General features: G+C 41.9%; 1 protein-coding gene across 2 annotated transcripts in view; it reads left to right on the top strand.

The window, feature by feature from the left end:
- The first annotated feature begins 377 nt into the window (after positions 1 to 377).
- dph1 (diphthamide biosynthesis 1) overlaps positions 378 to 22,228 on the top strand; it is a 64,625-nt gene continuing 42,774 nt past the window's right edge. Inside the window, exons 1-3 of one of the 2 annotated variants that reach the window (XM_083773764.1) lie at positions 378 to 453; positions 4,517 to 4,666; positions 11,115 to 11,178. In XM_083773764.1, the coding sequence (XP_083629890.1) occupies positions 402 to 453; positions 4,517 to 4,666; positions 11,115 to 11,178 (266 nt within the window). In that variant the 5' untranslated portion in view covers positions 378 to 401. Of the gene's footprint in view, positions 454 to 4,516; positions 4,667 to 11,114; positions 11,179 to 22,228 lie in introns of those variants that run through there. The other variant, XM_083773765.1, reaches the window with a different exon arrangement.

Genomic DNA, 22,228 nt, shown 5'->3' with positions numbered 1-22,228 from the left:
TCACATTCCCATTGAAAAATGTCCCATTATTTTTGGCCATATATGTTTAAATGTGCAACGGTAATAATAGTGTAGTGTGTACTGTGTTCTATAGGTAGGCCTATACACGAAACATAGGCCTATTGTGTTTTTGTATTTGTTTCTTTACCTGTAAATAGGGCTTTATATAACGATGCTCTATAGTTTACACAATTCTGTACCCCTCCAACTAGCCTACTTTCCCAATTTTCAACCATAGAGTATATTTTCAACAGCCAGACTGAGCATGTCCGCTATTTTTGGTCTTTAGAGCTCAGCTATGTTCGCTTGTATCGGTACTCGACTACCTCCGCTGCCTGTCAGTGTACTCTACTTTCGATTGGCCATGCCTTTCTAAGCTCACGCTTTAGAAAGAAAACAACATGGCAGCGCCCCTGAGCGAAACGCAAGTTGCTTCTACTAAAAAGACCACAGGTAAAGATGTACAATGTTCATTTCACAGCAGACATATCATGAATGTATTATATGTCCACGCGAGGATGTGTAACTTACAATTCATGGCGAGGTTATTTTCAAACAATATCCGAACGACCAACGCGGATGACAACCATGCAATCATTGCAACCAAATGATGCAAAATGTCATGTGCATTGCATCATTTGGTTATCAAATTATCATTAACCTTAAGTAACGAACAAACCGTGTCTGTTCAGAATCCAGAGAAGCTGTGCTGTGTTAGTTAAATGAACAGAAAGCAATACAAAATAAATATGATCCATATCAGGCTTTATAAAGCCTGTACTTCTCCAAACAAAAACATGCAAAAATATAAAATGTTTTACCCGTAGGCATACCCTTTAGTCATTCGGAACCTGTCTGCACTATATTAGTAGTCGGTATTTAAAAATAAATGTGCTTCAAAACCCGTCGGAAGTTCCTCAATGGTTTGATGAATTGAACAATGTGGACCCTGTTGTAAACAAGTGTAATGCTTAATTGGGTCGTCCACTCACAGTTAACAGTCTTTGTATTGAGTTTGTGCTTGAAATGTACTGTAAATTCTGCAAACTGTTAATAAATATTTCAATCAATCAATCAATCAATGTTGGTTGTAGTGTCGGGGCGCATCAGGTGAAAGGCGGTATTTCACTCTGATGTAAACGAGGCATGAATGCACACACTGGCTTAAAAGCCTTCAATCTAAGGAAAAAAATAAACTACTATTAATTGTCTCCGCCAGGCCGAAGGCGTGGCGAGAGAGTATGTTTTGCACCACCCTGCCTGTCTGTCTGTCCGTCCGTCGTCCCAGTGGCGTAATCGTATGCAGGAATCACATTTAAAGCCCAAACCACACCAAAGGGTCGGGTTGGGACAAAACCTTTTTTAAGGTAAACCACACCAATACAACTCATTGAGTTGCAATTGGTGTGGTCTACCTTAAAAACCGTTTTGTCCCAAACCATCCAACCCTTTGGTTGCCTGTCCTTTTGTACACATAGGAATTCAATCCCCATGACGATTATTAAAATATTTCGTCTCTGGCTAGCGCCCCTAAAAAAAGCACAGTAGGCCTATGCAGCATTACATAAGGCGAACATGATGAATCTGACCTGCAGAAATATATGACTCACTTCAACATTGCTTTGGAAGTAATTACACTGCTTAAATTGAGTGTGAACAAAATGTTGTTGGGCTGTACTAACTTCATTTGCGTCCCACTTTTCAAAAGCATTTTGTCGTTGAACAATCAGAAACACTAAACAGGTTTTCAAAGAGATTTTTCATGCCAGGCGAGTACAGGTGGTGGTCCACTCAGAACAAATTGCCTAAAATCATGAACATAACGTGCAATTTCATTGAGATTTTGCATGCACATTCCCACTTTTCGCCTCAATTCATGAAGGCAAGCCGTGAAGACATGGCAGTGATGGCACCCTTAATTAACACATCTAGTACAGGAACTGCATCAAAAAAGAAGCTCCGGGGTGCCAGAGTTGTCTGATCGCTTTTACTTTGAAAGCCATGAACCGGAAACACTTTCCTAAAAAAGTTGACTTTACAAAGAGACCTCAGATCTCCGATCATCTTAATATATTTTTTTACGCTCCAAAAAACGTTCATATTTTACGGGAGAGACGGATGAGGAGCAGAAATGAAGCGCCAGCATATCGATCCATTCATCACCACGGAGAGCGCCCTGGATTAGGAGATACGAGTCATTCTTTCCGCCGCGCTAACATGGGAGTCAATGACAAGCTAATAGTTGCACTGAGCGTTAGCATACGGCAAGCGAAAAGCGAAATGCCAACAAAAAAAAATAGGAAAATTTCTGAATATTCTTATCTCGACCTGCGTCGCTGGGACGTCGCTAGGACGTCCTCACACGTCAATAGTACTAATATTTCGGGATCCTTATGACGTTCTCAGACGTCCTATGTATAGAATCTGTTTTAATAACCTTGGCCTATTATAGTCATTTATAGAGATAAATGACAGATTGCCTTGAAAAACTAGGGGTTATGAACGTAACCAAAGTTCTATAACAGTGAGCAAGGCTGCTCACTTATAGGAGTTTGCGCCTCCTGGCTTGAACACAGAAGCATTTATTTATAAGCTCACAGACAATAATTAGCCGTTCGCTAAGTCCCACCCAAGCCTGTTCTTGGCCAATACCACGTTAGCGACGGTTACTAGGTAAGGATCCTGGTCAAGCTTTAAATGCTGGTCAAAATGTTTAAGCAGTGTCAATAAATATATTTGCTGTAGCATGTGTGGACCTCAGAAAGAGGGTTTGTTTTCTTACCTTGTTATGAGCAAACTAGTCCATTCCATGAATTATTTCGCTCCGTTGTGCAGTTTAATAGTAAATATTAGAAATAAAAATAGGCTCTCATAGACTTCCATTGTAACGGGGAAACGGCTCTCAAAGTCACTCTTTAGCACATAAGCGAACACAACAAGCTGATTCTGACCGTTTATGACATCAGGAATACTCCGATAATACATCAGAGTAAAAAACGATCTGATTGGTCCAAATCTGTACACCCACTCCTGAAGCCGTATTATTGGAATGCCGTTGGATGTAAACAAACGTATTTGATCTCGTCCGCTTGTCGCTAAAAACCATACACAATGAACGTGTTTGAGAGACACTTTAGAAGACATTTTAGGAGAAATGTCTAGGACTGCTTGTCTGGCTGCAGCTGGGTGCATCTCAAACAGCATGTTTACATTTACAAACAAAACCTCGCAAGATTTTCTTGGCTATTTTTTTGGAATAGATTGAAAGTAGTCTAACAGGAAATGGGGATAGAGATGGAGGAAAGACACGCGGCAAAGGCCGTCGGGATCGGGTGGCACGCCGTCCGGCCCGGGCGTTTAGGACGAGAAACTCTCGTCCTTATGGAAAAACCGAACAGGAGACTTCCCTGCATTGTGTTGAACACATGAGAAGAAACAAACAAATGAAGACGCAGGGCGACGATGACGCGCTGTTATACCGGTGCGCCGGCGGGCGGAGTCAGTGTCCTTGCGTCTTAAAGTCCCAGCCAATTATTGTCAGTTTATAAATAAATGCTTCTGTGTTCACGCCAGGAGGCGCAAACTCCCATAAGTGAGCAGCCTTGTGAAGCTGATTATTAGAACCATAGTGCTTACTGGGTAGGGCTAGGCTAGAATATCTAATCATGATGTGTTCGCGTTGTAAAGCCTGGTGATTAATTTGAGCATTCCATTGGGTTCACACAAAAGTGCAACTGCTTCCTATAAGGGGGAGGCGTCATAAGGCGTCCTGTGGCACTGGGTGAGTTTATGACCAAACAAACACTGCTGTGAGTTATATCAAGTTAAGCTGTAAGCGGTTTGTTTCAGGACATGACATGACAGTGATTCCCATTTTTGGAATAGAAAATGAAGGACTGACTAAACAGAGATCCTCTGTAAACTCGCTAATCCTGCTTTCTGGGATGCAACTTTGTTCTAGTTCAATGTTTACAACATTACCAAAACAAACCTTTACAGCCACAAAACAGAAAGTACAATTCTAATGTACCTGTCATTTAGTCTTTGTTTCTTTTCAAAAAATAGCAGATTTACACACAAAACCCTTGTAGAATGCTTGTACTTGTAGATCAGCTATTTCTTTCAATTCAATTTGATTAAAGTGTCAAATCACAACAAGTTGTCTCAAGATACTTTACATATAGATTAGCTCTGACCCATAGCCTTACTGCTCTTGCTGCCGTTGCATTAAGGCTATGTCACTCTACTCTACTCACCAATACAAAGACGGGTTGTGTAATTAGAAAGCCTACTGCGTCCACTAATGAAAGTAGGCTTTCTAATTACACAAACCGCCTTTGTTTTGGTGAGTAGGTAAAACGTTTTTTATATTTGCGTACAGACGAGAGGCATTAGAGCTATGGACCAGAGCTACATGTAGACCAAAGGACCGACAGAGATCCCACCCTGAGTTTTACGACAGTGGTTTAAGAAATTAAGAGGTTAATGTAGCTAAATCATGTTTCTTCTATTTTAGTGAGAGGACCACGACGGATCGCCAATCAAATTCCAGATGAGATCCTGCAAGACCCAGAGTTACAGGATGCCATCCGAGCCTTGCCTGCAAATTATAACTTTGAGATCCACAAGACGGTGTGGCGAGTCAGACAAGCCAATGCTAAGAGAGGTGAGGTCACACTCCCCAATACACATGGTTCATTTGACAGATTGATAAAGTGGTTAGATTGATTTTCTCTGCTGTTCAGCCAATTTCTTGGATTGGAAGTTGGACAGTCTAATTGTGCTCTCTTGGATCACGGTTTTCAACAATAATACAAAAATTCTAGTATTTGCCAGACTTTGGCAATTTTACAAGCATAATCATATTCTGCACTGGTCAAAAGATATTGAGCATGATAGTCATGATATGAACTCATTCACTGCCAGAGAAAAACAAATAATCCACCCACCACTGCCAGCGGTTTTTGTTTTCCTTTTAAGCAGTCACAGAATATTTATCTGCAGTTCGATCGTTTTATTTTTGTCAAAGCGACCATCCATTCTTTAGTTATGGTCGATTGAAAATAGCCTGTCTGGCACTCGGTGCCGCACTATGAGCTTGTAGATCTGCTATTTTTCAATAGCTAAATTATAACATAATGTTTAAAAAACATTCCAGGGACCACAAGGGGGCGCTCCGCAGGCCGCTAATTGGAGAACCCTGGTGTACAGACATACAGAAGTGCACTTCCAGTCAAGTTGAAAAATTTGTGGTTAAAGATAACAAAATGTTAATGTCCATAATGAATTGTATTTTTATAGCGCTTTTCCAAGTGCTCAAAGCGCTTTACAATTCAATACATTCATACATCGGGAGGTGAAGCGGCGAACAGTCGACACCAGTGTCCTCATGGGCGTTCTCACTTCCCACATTCACACACCATCATTGGACGACCTGCTCTACCTCCTGAGCCACAGCCACAGTCCATAGTCAGTGATATTCATAAGATGCTATGTAATTGAGACTAAAACTAAGTAGGCTATTTAGAATCAAAGACAAGCAGGAGAAGGGCACACACCAACATTTATGAGGTGCTAAAGGCCTAAGGCGATGAACAATGAAAAAGAAGAAAAAGGCTTCACACTCATAGCCACGATACTGGAAATTTAGCAGAAACCAACATTACGACCTGTAAGGTCTTCTTCAGGCATTTCACTGAGCATTCTTTTGTCTAATAGAGTGCCTTGGATCCTATTTTTTTTATTTTCGACGTCTAATATAAGTCTAAAGGGCCATCTAAAAACCTTTAACCCATTTTTAGGCGCATGTCTAATAGCTGTCTATTGCTCACAATGCTCAGTGGTACATTTATAGATGCAGTAATAAATAGAGAAACAGAGTAAGAGAATATAACAGCATGAGTAGTAGGCCCTACACCAAGCCAGGGAAAACAATAACGGCATGTTTAAATATTCCTTGAACCATTTTTGGAATCTTGGCCTACTACTGCACACAATTAAAGACCCTGCTTCACACATGAGAATTTGTCTAATTTGCTTTGAAGACTAATAATTGGTCTGTGCATATAATTCCTCTTTGGCTATTTCCTGTTAAGCTGAGCATGACTGAGTGTTTCAAGGGCTGCCTTCAGCCTGAGGAAAGGCAAAATTGTTCCTGACTAATGTTAATGTGAATGCATAGAGAGTCTCAGGCTGTTGGGGAGTTTGCAGGTGGTATGCCTGGACAATTAAATCTTCTTCTTTTTTTCTCTTTTCTTTTTGTTGTTGTTGCCCATGTCCATGCCCCAAGGGTGGTGTTAGGTTTACGACAGCCTGTCTGGCTTTTTTTTTGCTGTGATGTTTTCATTAAACCACAATATATCTCTTGTGACTCAATAGTCTGCTTCTGTCTGTCCCCTTCCCATCCTTTGTGTCCATCTGTTCCTTTGTCATTCTTTGAACTCTATGAATATCACCATGTTTATGCTGTAGTGGTAATGTAGTGTAGATTCTGTTGTAAGTGGCTCTATTAACAACAATATTTTACTGTAGGTTAACTTTTGATCATTATATTTTTAGCTAAGGTTGTGTGTACCTTCATACATTCATGTGCATACTTATATTAAAATTAGGGTAAGTGATATATGTTTTGAGTGGTGCTAGCCACTCCTATAGACAGCTATGTCTGTCCCTGTCCGTCTGGTTTGTTGACCACCAAGTGTCACTGTTGCGCGAGCGAACACACACACACACACACACACACACACACACACACACACACACACACACACACACACACACACACACACACACACACACACACACACACACACACACACACACAGGCCAGATAAATATTGCTATATAAATATTGTTATATACTTGCTGAACTCCAGATACATTTGTGGACAGTGAACACAATCTTGAGTCTTAATTTAACTGTGAAAGTTTCAGAGTAAAATTATCAATCAGTATTTTGCTGGGTGGGTACCTTTAGGAACCATGAAAGTGGTTCTGGAGAGCCCTGGAGAGGCTTTGACATGCTTCAAGGGAACTGTTTGTGTTTCTGAAGGTCTTCCAATGTCTGCACTGTTAATTATCAAAAGGTTAGCACAGCTACTATTTCCTTTCTAGACATTTTCAAATTCCTTCCATTCTTCGCAACTGTTCCGTCAGCTGGAGAGTTTAAGGAGCAAAGTGCTGCACCGTCACAGATACTCACAGTATGCTTGTCACTAGTTTGATAGAGGTTGTTTTTATTTTGCACAAGGCCACAAGCTAATTGCAATGTGTATTTACCTTTTTCTGTCTCTGTTAATCACTTTTTTGTGATTGACATTTGACAGTAGGAGTATCAGACACTCCTTCTAAGCCGTAGAATGTTCGCTCCACACTAAACAGAGTGGATTAGGGTCCGGAATCACATTGGACTGAGGCTGATTCTAAAAATGCCTTCTAAATCCTGACCTAAGTTTTCTGAAGAACTTAAATCAGAGAGCTTGAGACAGTCTCCTTAAACCACTCCCCAACAGCTAGGTTTTACTTCTCCCATGAGACGTGTGTGTGTGTGTGTGTGTGTGTGTGTGTGTGTGTGTGTGTGTGTGTGTGTGTGTGTGTGTGTGTGTGTGTGTGTGTGTGTGTGTGTGTGTGTGTGTGTGTGTGTGTGTGTGTGTGTGTGTGTGTGTGTGTGTGTGTGTGTGTGTGTGTGTGTGTGTGTGTGTGTGTGTGTGTGTGTGTGTGTGTCGTCCGTCTGTCCGATCTAATTTCCAAGTTTCTGTAAAGGTGAATTACAATGCAAATACATATGTACACTGCCTCGCATCAGCATGACACTATGTACTGTATTTTGCATATCATATAGTCTGCAGCTTCTTTATGGTTATCTATTTTGGAGAAAATGTCCAAATTCCTAGTGAGTAAACATACCTGGCAATGACAGTAATTCAGATTCTGAAACTGTAAAATTGGACAGGGACAACTCACTGTGATTGCTTTTCATCTATGAAATCTCATTTCTGGACTGGAGTGCAATGCCATCCAGAAGTGAAGCACGTTATCTCACACTGTGCAGCTTGAGTATTCTAATCGACAGTCCAGTGAGTCAGTTAGTCCACCAGCGGTATTTGTTTTATTTTGCTCCTATAGATTTTGTCCAAACATCATGCAGATCGGTACAACTTATCTCTATGCTCAAGTTTTAGTTTTAGTTTTTAGCTATGAACCCCTCACACTACAGAATCAGGGAGACACTGCGGGGAGGCACTCAGGGGGACACTGGGAGGCACTGGGGAGACACACAGGGGGACACTGGGGAGGCACTCAGGGGGACACTGGGAGGCACTGGGGAGACACTGGTGAGGCACTCGGGGGGACACTGGGGAGACACTGGGGAGGCACTGGGAGACATTGGGGAGGCACTGGGGAGGCACTCAGGGGGACACTGGGGAGACACTTTGCAGACACTGCAGGGCAGACACTGGGGTGGCACTTGGGGAGGCACTGGGGAGGTACTGGACATTTCATATCACACACACCATGATTCACTAGGCCCCTGGCCTAAAAGAAAAACAACAGCTTGGCATGGCGTGATTTATTTCAAGCATGGCGCAGCGCCATGCCAACAACATTGTGCAGGAAACCCTGGCACTGCTGCATGTACAGTACATGCACTATGCAGCCCTGTAGTGCTGCATGTACAGTACGTGCACTGGTTATTAATATTTGGTTATGTGTGGCTTTCTGGAAAAAAATTAATGTTTACGTTTAGGCACCCCTGCGATCGTCACACTTTTTCTGTTACAAACTGACCCCGGCCCCCATCAGAGAAGGGAAACGTTATGTGGCCCTCACAGGAAAAGGTTTGGGGACCCCTGATCTAGACAGTTAATCTCGAACACTATCTTGTAGTGTGAGCCCAGCGTATGGTGACTGACTACTACCAAGTGTAATTTTAGCCCTGTTTTTAGGACTCGAACTTCGGAAGGAATTTTCGAGCGAACCTTCGAACCGTTCGTTTCTAATTCATTTTAAATATAACCTTCAAGCTCCGAACCTCGGCATGTAACATGTAAACACAACATGAACATAGTACTCTTATTATGCATATCGCATTCTCGCCGAGAAATATTTTCGAGTTAAATAGTAATAATAATTCAAAGAAGAAAAAATAAATAAAACGAATGGTTCAAGCCCATTAATTAAGATTCGAGTGCCAACCCTAACGAGCGAAGGTTCGAACCCTGAATGTTCGGGGACAGCCTTAGTGCGTGTGTGTGCCTTTTGCTGTGGAGAACAGACAGCAAAAGCTCTTTGCTTCTGTCAGCTATGGTTGTGGCGTGCTTGGAAAGTGGAAACCTTTCTCTGTTAATAAACTCGCCCTTTCCATGGTCTGTCTCTGTCCGTCTATTGTTTACACGGGCCCTTTGTGATCCCTTAACCTTTCATTAGAGAAAGACATGCTCTCTCTACTCCTCCTCGATACACCATCCATCATTCCATCTCATGACCATGCCTCCTCCCCTCTCTAGTCTCTACCTTGGCTATTTAGTTTAATGCTGCTTGGCATTGGGAGTTTGGAAATTCTATCAAGTATGGCTGTGTGGTGGTAGTATTTGTGTGCTGAATTTGATGTCCCTGAATTGTTAGTGTCTATTGAAGGATTGATAGCTTTATGAACGCAAGGTGTGACAGTGACAAATGGTTGATTGCAACAACGCCCCTGTCCCCAGAAACTGGGCTCAGCTCCATGGACTTCATTGTATGGTGAAACCTTAATGCTGACATTTCACTGTATTGCATGCATGTGTGGGTTCCCAAAACAAAATCCCAAACAAATTATGACATTTAATGGCCCAAAGAGGATTTGTAAAGCAATTGACTGTTAATGAGAGACTTGGACCATACAGTACATCAGTACTACAATGTTTATAATCCCTTTTCTGAGAATAAAGGATGCATACGAGTACATTTTCATACATAACGAGTGCTTTCCTTTAGCACAATATTCATGGTGAGTGCTTCCCTTTAGCACAATACGTACGTACTACGTAGTCGTGGTGGATGTCTCGGACAGACCTACAACACTGAACACTTGCTGACTTCATGAGCGCCAGTGAAATGACACACAGGCTGGTGTTGTGGTCGGGGAGGAGTAAAAACGAAACGCCTGTGGACGTCTCCGAGGCTACAGAAGTAGTGTACAGACAGTGGTAATGACTGAAACCCATTTCAAACAGCGCATCTTACAGCCAAAGCCAATCATGTAGCGTAGCCTACTGAAAAGTGTAACTGTAACCAATTAAAGCCAGCTACGTGCGCATCACAAAGCCGGTGGTAAAAGTTAACCTTTCTCATAGCTCCGTCGCGCATATTTCTACTTCTCACTAGCAATAAGCTAGCTCTGTGTGTGTGTGTGTGTGTGTGTGTGTGTGTGTGTGTGTGTGTGTGTGTGTGGACTAAGAGTTAAAATGCCGGTTTTATTGTTAATTTTGTTTGTTTGCTGACACAACTGGAAAAATAGCTATATTATTCTTAGATTTTTATATATTAATTAGAATTAATTTGCCTCCTGTGTGAATGGAATAGGTTAGGTGTACGCTACTGTACCCAGAGAGCCAAATATTTTCTGAGGTGGTACTTGGTGAAAAAAGTTGAGAACCACTGCTCTATAGGACCCCATGGATTTCAAGTACTGGTAATCGTCTATATTCAATGGATTTATGGTATTTTTGGGGCGATCAAATGGATTCCACATTTGTGTTTTAGAACACTCGTAAAGCCAGTGACAGTCATGGAGAGAGACAGGTGAACACAGAGTGACTTTCACTGACTTTAATGGGGCTGTAGAAGACAAGAGGTGTAATAACACAATTGAGCTGATCGTTTTAGGTCATATTTCCTACAGCCCTTCAGTCAGAAAGATAATCCAGCAGTAATGTAGTGGCAGAGGGGAAATTGCCCTAAAATATCACTCATGGCTGTCAGTGAAACACACTGAGCTAATGGCGGAAACTGTGTATAGGTCTGCTTTCTAGGATGTATTAAATAATAATAATGTTGCTGTCACTCACAGCATACTCTAACCTTCTATCTGTTCTCTACTTCTACCTGTCTCCCTGGCTGTCTCTACTCTCCAGTGGCTTTGCAGCTTCCGGAGGGCCTGCAGATGTTTGCCTGTGTCATTGCTGACATCATTGAGAGGTAAGTGTAGCACTGTTCCTCAGCAGTCAAGATAAGGAAATAGAGAAATATGTTTCAGTCTGTTTGGTTAAAGTTTGCTGAAGTTTGTAAGTGAGTACAGTAGCTTGCTGAACTCGAGTCGGCACCATGTGAACTTGAACTGGCATGGCCACCACCCCCCGTAGCGATTAGAAGAGCCAGAGTGTTATCATAATTCCCTGCCCTCAGCCCTATCAGGAACTGCACAGAATATTAGAGATGATTGCACTGCAAGAAGACCGACCAGATATCACTGCTTCACTTGCTCACAGTTGGAGGAGGGCAGAGACATTCTTCTTCTTAATTACATTTTGTTTCAGACAGTCTGCATACTGTAGGAGCTAGTGCACTAAAACACTTCAACACGCACGCACACACTTATGCACATTGCATGCTGCCTAATCATTTGTCTTGTGTTCAGTTTCTGTCTATACTGCGGATACCAGAATGTGTGCATCAGGGATCGATCAGTAGAATGATGCATTGAACCACAAAAGGTGTTCTTGTGTGTTGGTCTCTTGACGACAAAGAAAAATATTTGCCCTCTGTTTCCATTTTTCTTCTCTGTTGTTGGTTTCCATCGTCTCATTCCAACCTTCAGTTGGCTCCTCTCTCCTGGGAACAGTGTGTGCTACTGTTAAGTGTTTTCTCAAAGAAAATGGCCATATCATTCAAGATCCAGTCCAGAGTGGATTCCTTTCATAGGTGTCTGGTCAATGCTAACGTGATTACCAGATGGACAGAGTGATGAGTAGTGATTGGTGGAGGTCGCCATAAGATAGTTTTGGTCAAGTCGGATATTTGATTATTTGCAGGAAACTTGGATCATGTTGGTTTGTCCATGCTATTCCTGTTCTCCCCATGCTAGGCTAGGGTGTCTATATGAATAATAATAATAATAATAAAACTTTATTTGTATAGCACCTTTCATGACATGAAATGCAGCTCAAAGTGCTTTACAGAACAATGGAGAATAAAAGAAAAGCAAGGCAACGACATTAAAAAAAACAGCAGTAATGCAATACAGTGAGGACATGAATAACAAAAAATAAAAAAATAAAAGATCAATTAAAAGCAATGTTGTAGAAGTGGGTCTTGAGCTGAGCTTTAAAAATGTCTACAGAGGCTGCCTGACGATGGTACAGTGGGAGCTTGTTCCATGCCGACGGCCCGTAGAAGCAAAAAGCTGCTTCCCCGTATTTTTTAGTTGCCATTTCTTTAGGCAAAGCGAGCAGGCCAGCAGTGGAAGACCTTAGGGGGCGGTTTGGGACATATTTAGGCAGGCAGTCATGTAGGTAGGAAGGTGCGAGACCATTGAGAGCTTTATAGACAAGTAAAATAATTTTAAAATCAATCCTGAAGACATGAGCGCTTGAAATAAACTCACTACTGATTCGGCTGCATCAAATGCATTTGCTCTGAAACTCTCTACATTATCATTGACTGAGGCACGGTTCCAAAGTCAGAGGCTTTTACATTCAGAAGGCGTATAAGCTACTTGGTGCATTCTGGTATTTTAAACACGTCGTTTAGTAATTTATTTGCACTGACAGAATTGGTCTGGTGGAGTCCCTGATATAACGGTTGGACCGATTTATCGGTCGGGGTCTACTTGTGACCTGCAGTGAATTATAAACCTGTGGTTTTCACACAGAGCATTAACGCCTGTGTGAAAGGGGTATTTGTCATACTCACACAACCCACAGCAAGCATTTAAATGTGTGAAGGGGATGTGGGAATGAGACAAATGCCTGTTGATAGGGCCCAGTCTTATCAGTAACACCACTATCTGCCTGAGGGCTGCCACTTGCTACCATGGCTTTGACCTCCCCCCATCGACATGAAGCAGTGTGGTTCAGAGACCATTGCTCCTGGAGTTAGCTAAATCCGCCCAATCTCTTTTAATGAGAGCAATTACTGGAAGCTAATTGCTTTTCTCACTGTCTTCACACCTCTTCATTCTGTCTCTTCCCTCACTATTACCCTCTTCACACCAATATGAGCATGTATTGGGGTTGTTTAAATATATATAATTTTACTCATATAGCAGTCGCAGTCCCTTTCACGACGACGCCAGGCCCAGGAAATGATTCCCAATGCATTTTTCCCATAGACATTTCAAAAAGTATTTATTTAAAGCCAACTCGAATCGTGACAAATCATGACAAACACAATATTTTGGACCAAACAAATAATTACAAAGAAGAAAAACAATAAGAAAAAGTGTTGTAACCTTCCGTTTTCTTCTTCTTTCTAATTATTTGTTCGGCACGACATTTTTTGTTTGTTGTCATGATTTCTCACAACTCGAGTTGGCTTTGTACGAGTCTTAAAAGGTCTTTAAATAAATACTTTTTATTTTGAAATATCTATGAGGAAAATGAACGGGGAATCGTTTTCTGGGCCCTGGTAGTATATTAGTAGTTTATTATTGTTGAAAGACCTAAAGCAGCTGTTGAATGAATACAAAATATGGCATTGGCCATGTTCAGATATGGATTCTGTCATTCCGTCATTTTCAGTAAACTAATTAACATAAGTTGCCGGCATAGGCAGTAAGAGAGGAGTTCACGTGAGATATGACAGTAAGCACGCAGACTATACATAAGGTGATGAGAATGATCAATTCAGCATCCATGTCCATCCATCTGCAAGCTGGCAGATCATGGCTGTAACTTACTTAATCCGTTGAAATAAAAAGTTGGTGTAGTAGTTGGACTAGTTGTGGCATGCAGGGACCGGTGCATTGTAAAAGTAATGAAACATTTCAAATATTAATTGTCGAAGTTGAAATGTGATGATGTCAGGGTCTTTAGGGCTGCATGCAGACGACCTTATGCTACCCTGCTTAACCCATTCTGACCGGGCACCCATTTTGGTGTTAGCATCGTGTCGTGCTTTAGCTATTTAAAAATAGCAGATCTACAAGCTCATATCGCGCCACCGAGTGGCGCGATACGAGCTTGTAGGTCTGCTATTTTTGAAAAATCGAAGACACTTTTAGAATCTGATCTCAGGTCAGAACGGGTTAATAATGAAACTGTCAGGATGTAATAGACATTTTTAGAATCTGATCTCAGGTCAGAATGGGTTAAATCCAGAATGACCGGAGGGTCTCCGGGGTTGTGGGTCTGTTCCAGTCACTACCACTCCCACAACCAATTATCACTCAGGAGACAGGACTTGGATCCATATCAGAATGCGGATCAAAGGGCTAAGCTGTCCACTGAGTAAGGAGCTTTGGTGGGATGGAATACTAAGTCCTAACGATGGCAGGCTTCTTTGCATTATAGCCCTGCTGCTCGCGGTTTATACATGCAAGGCCAAAATATATGCCTGACCCGCCCGCACGCACGCACGCACACACGCACGCACGCACACACGCACGCACGCACGCACACGCACGCACACACACACACACACACACACACACACACACACACACACACACACACACACACACACACACACACACACACACACACACACACACACACACACACACACAGTTTTGGACATAAAGTGGCAGTTGGCACATTGTACAAACAAGCTCTGTCAATAAATCCATCTCTCTCCCTCTCTCTGTCTCACTCCCATCAACCCCTCTCTCTCATCATCAAACCTCTCCCTCCCTCTCTCTCTCACACACACACACACACACACACACACACACACACTGGGAACTCTGGTCTTAGATACAGTATGTACCCACTACATTATTAACGGTGGTACTTACGGAGCAGTTTAATGAGCACTTCATGTCCGCATGTCATGTTATAAGCTTAACAATACATACAAGACACACACACACACACACACACACACACACACACACACACACACACACACACACACACACACACACACACACACACACACACACACACAAGAAATATATAACATATACAGTACTCAACTATTGTCAAGCACAGCCAGGAATAGTATCCACATTTCTTGGAACTTAGCTTGTGTATTCTGTCCGTTATGACAGATTTGTTCCAGCGATAGAGGCAATTCTTCAATTAGTTTTAGTAAGGCATACATGGTAAAACATAAAATAAGGTTCAGTTTGTGTGTATCTTATATTTATTTGTTTGCTTGTTCATTGTAGTTCAAAGTTATTTTCATATATTGAAGTTATACAGAATACTTTTCTTGTATCTATGCATGTGTTTAATTCAAAACAAAATCGGATCAGCATCAGACCTAAAACTTGCATTGGTCATGGGCCTTATTCACTCCTGTTCCTCCATTTCAACTAGGTTGTACATACAGCAGTTCGGTGTTGGGCAGTAACAATGTACATGTAAAAGTAACGTGTTACTGTAATTACTGTATTACCTTTCCCAGTAGAGAGTAATATGATGAATTACTATAATATTTTGAGTAACTAGAAAATATGTGCTCCTCAGAGCACAGGTCTCCACCCGGGCTGGTAGGCTCTAGTTACTTAGGAGTCAGGACAAATCAAGAATGGTTATTTTTTTCACTGTAGGAATGTTTTGAATCATACCATCACACAACTTGAATAGATAGTGTTTTGTTTGAAGGCCATGCACAGTTGTACACAGACACTTCTCCATTTCATCCATCCACCCGTCAAAATAGGCTCAATCAATTCCAAGCAGGTTTAATCATTTATGTAATGGTGGCAGCAGCAGCAGCGGCAGCCTTTGGCTCACGGCCTCCCAGGGTAAATGTCAGTGCTACAATTATGATGGAGTCTGGCAGAAGCCTTTAGCACCTCCTTGCCCTCGCCTCACCACTCTTTCTCTTCACACCTACAGCACAGCTGAGCTGTACTGTAGGTAACGGAAGCTGTGTGTGTCTGTGTGCATAATGCCGCCGTCTGTCTCGGGCTCCTTTTGATAAAGGACCTCACACTGAGCTTGTATAGAACCGGGCCCACGGCTCCAGAGCATGTTCTGACTAATGAGCTTTCCTTCCAGCCATTACCCAATGTTGAACTCATAAGAGCCTCTCATCATCAACGGTCACCCACCCACATCCTCTTAAGAAACATGTTACTATAGTACCAGCCAGACCTCCCATTGTTCCATAACACTGCCTCGCTCACAACCCACAGCTTTCATATGAAGTATACAGTCACAATGTACAGGCCAGGGGAGGTGCTCAGGAATGAAGGTTCAGGCTCTTACTATGACTACCACAGCTAGCGTAGGGACTGTGGGATGTATATATGTATATATATATATAATATATATATATATATATATAATGTTTTCCATATTTATTGTCTTTATACATTTCTAATGAGTTTAAAAAGCATAGACTCAAGGTGTGAGGCCCCATATTGAGTATGATAGCTCATTGTGATGTATCCATATTTTACTATACCTATTTATACTCTCATGATTGTTTTATCCTGTCTTGGTACCATAATTAGTCTTTGATACTGTGTAAGAGGTCCGTGACACCTGTCTTTGATTATTCTTGATTATATCTCGCATATATAAAGACCTCACTTCCTGTTATCTTGTCATAACGCTGACGAAGGCCACACAGGCCGAAACGCGTTCGATATCAACGTCAGAGGTAAATAAATTCATATGAAAAGGACATACAATGAGTGCTGGCATTTTGGAGTGTGATTTCTTTCCTGATGAAGAGGCAGTGGTGTTGAAGAGTGTAATGTGAATCAGCCACACGTGTGTCCCTGGAGGATTGCCAAGATACCGACACAAATTTCTCCACCTGGACAGACTGGGAAAAGTAATAGGTGGTTATACTTTGTGTAGTATATTGGGTTGGCGGGTAACACCTTGGAAATTGCCCAAGCTGTCGTGTAAATGCATTTCAGGCTCTTCTGAGATATAAGAAAAATGGGTTATATTCTCCTCTCCTCTTCATATCTCGGACAAGAGTGAATGAATCAGTCAGACGGTCTGATCTGGTTTAGGAGTCCAAAGGTCTACCATTTAACTCCCCAAATAAAATCGGACAAGTTGATGAAGAAACCACAGCGGGGAACTGACTAGTCAGTAATTCACTCTTCACTCCAAGTGGGCTGCCCAGCGAAAAGGCCACCAGGCCAGTTAAGTGTAATGTATTCCCCTTATTCTTGGGTATGTATGCTACAGAAAGAAACCATTGCTGCACATGCACATTCCCTCAATCCCTGATTGAAGACCTCCTAGGTCGAAACGTTGGATAATAATAAATATACAGCATCGTGGCTACGTGTGTGCTGCCTTTTTCTCATTTTTGCACATGCACAGTGCTCAAGGTTACCACTTCTTTCTAACCGTTCTCTCTTTCTACCCAACACTACTCTACCCAATACCACTCAGACCAGCCATAATCATGCTCGTTTCGGATGGCACATTCCCGCTCACATACCCACATAATTGTACTCATAGAGACATGCATAATAATATGCACACAGAGGGAAAGATGTGGGAGGAATATGACATACAGTACGTTCATGTACATGGAAATGAGCTCATGGCTTTTAAAATGTCCTCCCAGTAATTGCACTGACATTGATATTCCTCTGGAAGTGAAGAGAATGAGTCGGACTAACGGCAAATTGTGAATAATAGAAAAGTACTGAGTGTGAAAACATTCACTGCAATCCTGTTTTACATAAACATTGGCAAATATTGGTGCAGTGTTTCGATGCTCTCCTTCTGAAGCAACAGCAAGAAGCAACTAGAACACAGTACATACTGTATACCTCGAGAAAGTCTCATTGTAGCTGGGCTTCTCAATGGAAAAAGGTCAGCGCATCTTACTTGTACTCCCGAAATGGAGAAAGTAAAGAGTTGCCATGAGGGGATAATATCATGTTTATGAGGTGAGCAGAGGAATGGCTCAAATCTCTTGAGAGCCATCTTGAGATGAGGGAAATATTAGACTAGAGGAGCTGAGACTGGTTGTGAAAATGAAGAGAGGGGGAAAGGGACCATCAAATGACTTGAGGGACTAAAGTGACAGATGATGTAGGACACTTTAGTGGCGAGGGGGTGGAGGGGGGCATTTGCCAGACAGTAAAAGCTCTTTGTAATATTCTTTGTCTCAAAATTGTGACGACCTACTTCTAGCTGTGGAATTATATGCTAGGGAAGGCAGTGATGTTCTGTTATTTGGTAAATAATCCCCCAATTTGAGCGTTTGAATGCACATTAGATTGTGGCCAAATGGTCCCTCTGTTCTTAGTTTACATTTACCTTGCGGGCTCATTTGTGACGGCTAACTGATGGATTTTAAAGTGCCTTATGAAAATGGTATTCATAAATGGGCATTTGATATGCCCTGTTGGAGTAATTCATTTTCACAAGACTAAGCGGAAATTTAATGTTTTCAATTAGCTTTTTTGGCCAGAGGCTCCAGCTTCACCTGTTCTCAGAAAGCTTTGGTTTTTCACTCTGTTCCTGAGTTAACGGCACAATAGCTTTTAATACCTCCCATTATCATTCCTTCATCTCTTTATGCTCTTACAGATCTGATAGCCACAGTTTCAGGCAGGACATTCTGGTCTTTATAGGAACAAATGTGAGATACTTGTAATAACTATTACTGTATAATCTTATTTAGTTTTACTTACACATTCAAATCCTCTGTGATGTATACATTTGTTTTTTTAATTCATGTACCACCATAATAATTAATGTACAAAGGTCCATTTGGAACCCTGTATAAGAATTGTTCAAGGGAACCGTTAAGGAATCATAGTGTTAAGAGTGAATCGTTGAGGAACCGGAATCGTTAGAATTCTAAAGCATCCCCAACACTACTTTGACTCTGCAATACTCACTCTCTCTGTGGGGGGAGATCCGATAAAAACTAAATGGGAGAGCTCCATGGGGAGAGAGAGGGGGGGGGGGGGTATCCTGTGCAGTGACATTTGACAAATTACTTTTTGGAAGTTTGTAATTTGTCAGGGTGCTTTTCATGTTTTGTGTGATGCAAAGCAGATACAGTATACAGATATGTATTAGATCATTTGATACATACTTAACCACCATCCTCACATCTCTCTCTCCCTCTTTAACCCACTCCCATATCTTATCCCTCGACCTCCGACATCCTCCTCATCTTTTTGTCACACTTTGGTTTGCTCCTGTCTCTGTCACTGCTTTTTCCCCTTCAGACCTTCAGGCCCTTCTTCTCAGAGCCTTTCATTTTACACAATTACTTTCACTAGCTTCCACTAACTTCATTCTTTAAAAAAAAGAAAATAATGAGGTTTCCTCTGCTGAATTACACTCCTACCTAGTGAGAGGAGTCTTTCCCTATGCCAAATATGCCAATACGCTGTCTGTCTGTCTGTCTGTCTGTCTGTCTGTCTGTCTGTCTGTCTGTCTGTCTGTCTGTCTGTCTGTCTGTCTGTCTGTCTGTCTGTCTGTCTGTCTGTCTGTCTGTCTGTCTGTCTGTGTCTCTCTCTCACAAGCCAAATTCCAATACCCAAAGTCTCGGTCACTCACTCACTCTCCCTCGCTCACTCCAGCATGGGGATGTTGCAGTGAAATTGGTGACCTGCTGAAATATGTGACAATTGTGTAGACAATCACATAATGTCAGTGTCTGAATTTTAATCGTTGCAGTTTGTTCATTGGCAGAGTTTGACCTGGCGGTATTCAGGCCACATATTTAAAGACCTCCATGTAAGTTGTATGAAGCCCACAAGATGGTAACATATTTCGACAGGTCACCATTTTCACCATAATTTGCCATGCTGGAGTGACGGAGTGTGAGTGAGCGAGTGGCTGAGATTTGGGGTATTGGAATTTGGCTAAGAGAAGAGGCAAAATAAGTGACACAGCTCTGCCAGTAACAATAAATACATGACAAAAAAACAGGACAGACATACAATGCTCATAATTACAGTACCCACAAGTAAGACGCGGGAACGCGGGAAGCGAACACCATTTATTGGAATAAATTAAGTTATATATATATTTTTTTTTATATACGTTTTCTACTGTGTGTGTGTGTGTGTGTGTGTGCACGCGTGTGATACAGCTGCGCCCTCTGTTGGCGGGCGGGTGGTGTCACAGCGTGACACACACAGACAGACGGACAGTTCTGCCTGGGTTACATAGTAATCGCTCAATGCATTCGCAACTACCGAAGAAGCTCAAAGAGAGAACAGGAACGTCTAGTAACGCAACCAATAAAGACTAATAAATAAAAACTAAGCAACGGAATTTGCTAGTAAACTAAAAAGCAAGAGCAAGACCTGTTCTAAATTCCAATTCCTGTACCAATGCTCACTTTTGCTTGACTCTGAGATGTAATGAAATGAAAGATGAGCCATCATCAGGTACAGGAAATATTTTACTCACATTGCTGAGATTGCTCACATTTTTTTATGTACAAGGACAGGCTTTGTGAGACTTTGGCGTGTGTGTGTGTGTGTGTGTGTGTGTGTGTGTGTGTGTGCGTGTGTGTGCGTGTGTGTGTGTGTGTGTGTGTGTGTGTGTGTGTGTGTGTGTGTGTGTGTGTGTGTGTGTGTGTGTGTGTGTGTGTGTGTGTGTGTGTGTGTGTGTGTGTGTGTGTGTGTGTGTGTGTGTGTGTGTGTGTGTGTGTGTGTGTGTGTGTGTGGATGGCAAAAACTAATAGAATACGCACATCACTTAGTATATAGCTAAACATGCCATGTGTGCTGGAGTGGAGCCGTCTGTCTGCAGTGTCACACATGGAAGTGTAGCATTGCTTGTCTATACTAGTCTATACCCTCGCTGACCTGCCTGTCATCCTCCCTCTCCTGTGAGACCACTCTGCTACCCCTGCTATTTTTAGTGCTGACCGCTGGTGGTGACTGGAATGGCCCGATATAACCTGCTGTACAATAACATAGAGTGGGCAGGCTAGGTATGAGAAAGAACTATGTCCGGTCAAAATTGAGCTCCGTTCATAGTTCAGTATTTATCTCCGCCTTGCAGGCCAAGGACCCCCTGGGTGCTCTCTGTCTGTCCGCAACTAACACCAAAGAACTCGATTCCAGAAAAAATCCAGGAAATGTTTTTATACCTAGCTCGAAATAGTCAAGGACTGTTATTATCCATCCAGTCAATTGCCCTGTTTTGCATACACTATATATACTCAAAATGAAGCACAAAAGGTCAGGTTACTTATTTCAAAACCTTCTTTCAGCTTAGACTGACGGTTATAATCCTCCTTTTACCATAAAATAAACCAAGGAAAGAAAAAAAAGGCCCTACGATGAATGAGTGATCAGAGAAAAATCAATCAATCATTGAATATATTACAGTAGGGAATGTGAACAAAGTAGTAGTGATGTGCTGTGTATCGTTTTTAATGAGCTTGATTGTGCTCCATGTGTGCTCATCTCCAGCCATGGTCTGTGAGGACGATTTTTATACAAACTCCAACTCGTTTCAATATTTTACTGAGTTTTCTTGCCGGGTGTACTGTCTGGAAGAGTTACCTACATTACTACAATATTAAAGAATAACACCACTCACAGAACAGTCCTTAAAGACCTAGTGTAATGAAAAATACTGGCATTTTAAATATTTGAAGTTTCACTCACTGAAACGGAAAGCTGTTTGTTTTTTAACTAATCAGAACGTCACATGCCTCCAGGGTACTATGCACACATCACGTTTTCGTTCCAAGGAAGCAGATTTCTATGCACTTTTTATATAAAAATACACAAAAATGGAAATGTTCCTGGCATCCATTGCTAGGTATGCCCGGTATACCCATATGATGACCACGGATATGGTCTAAAAGTATTTCACTAGGTCGTTAAAGGGCCATTTCACCGCTGGAAGAACTCAATGTTAGTAGTATTTGCAGTAGATAACTATAGCACAATTTGCACACGCAGAAATGTAATGTCTGTGTGTTTGACTGGATTGCTGAAGTCCTACGATGACCATAATTTTTTGACGCACTTCCCCTCCTTGTGGAGAGGGGGTGTGACTTGTAGTCCAGGAAGGAAACGAGACTACATTTTGGTCATGAACATGACTAAAATATCTATTGCACACAATTATGTCCTCAACATCATTAAAATAAGTTCCAAAAGGGGTGAAGTGGC

The sequence above is a fragment of the Protomyctophum parallelum genome (assembly GCF_964188405.1).
Source record: "Protomyctophum parallelum genome assembly, chromosome: 9".
In the NCBI taxonomy this organism is placed as follows: Eukaryota; Metazoa; Chordata; class Actinopteri; order Myctophiformes; family Myctophidae; genus Protomyctophum; species Protomyctophum parallelum.
Note: the sequence above shows the minus strand (reverse complement) of the source record. Positions and strands in the feature narration are given on the sequence as shown.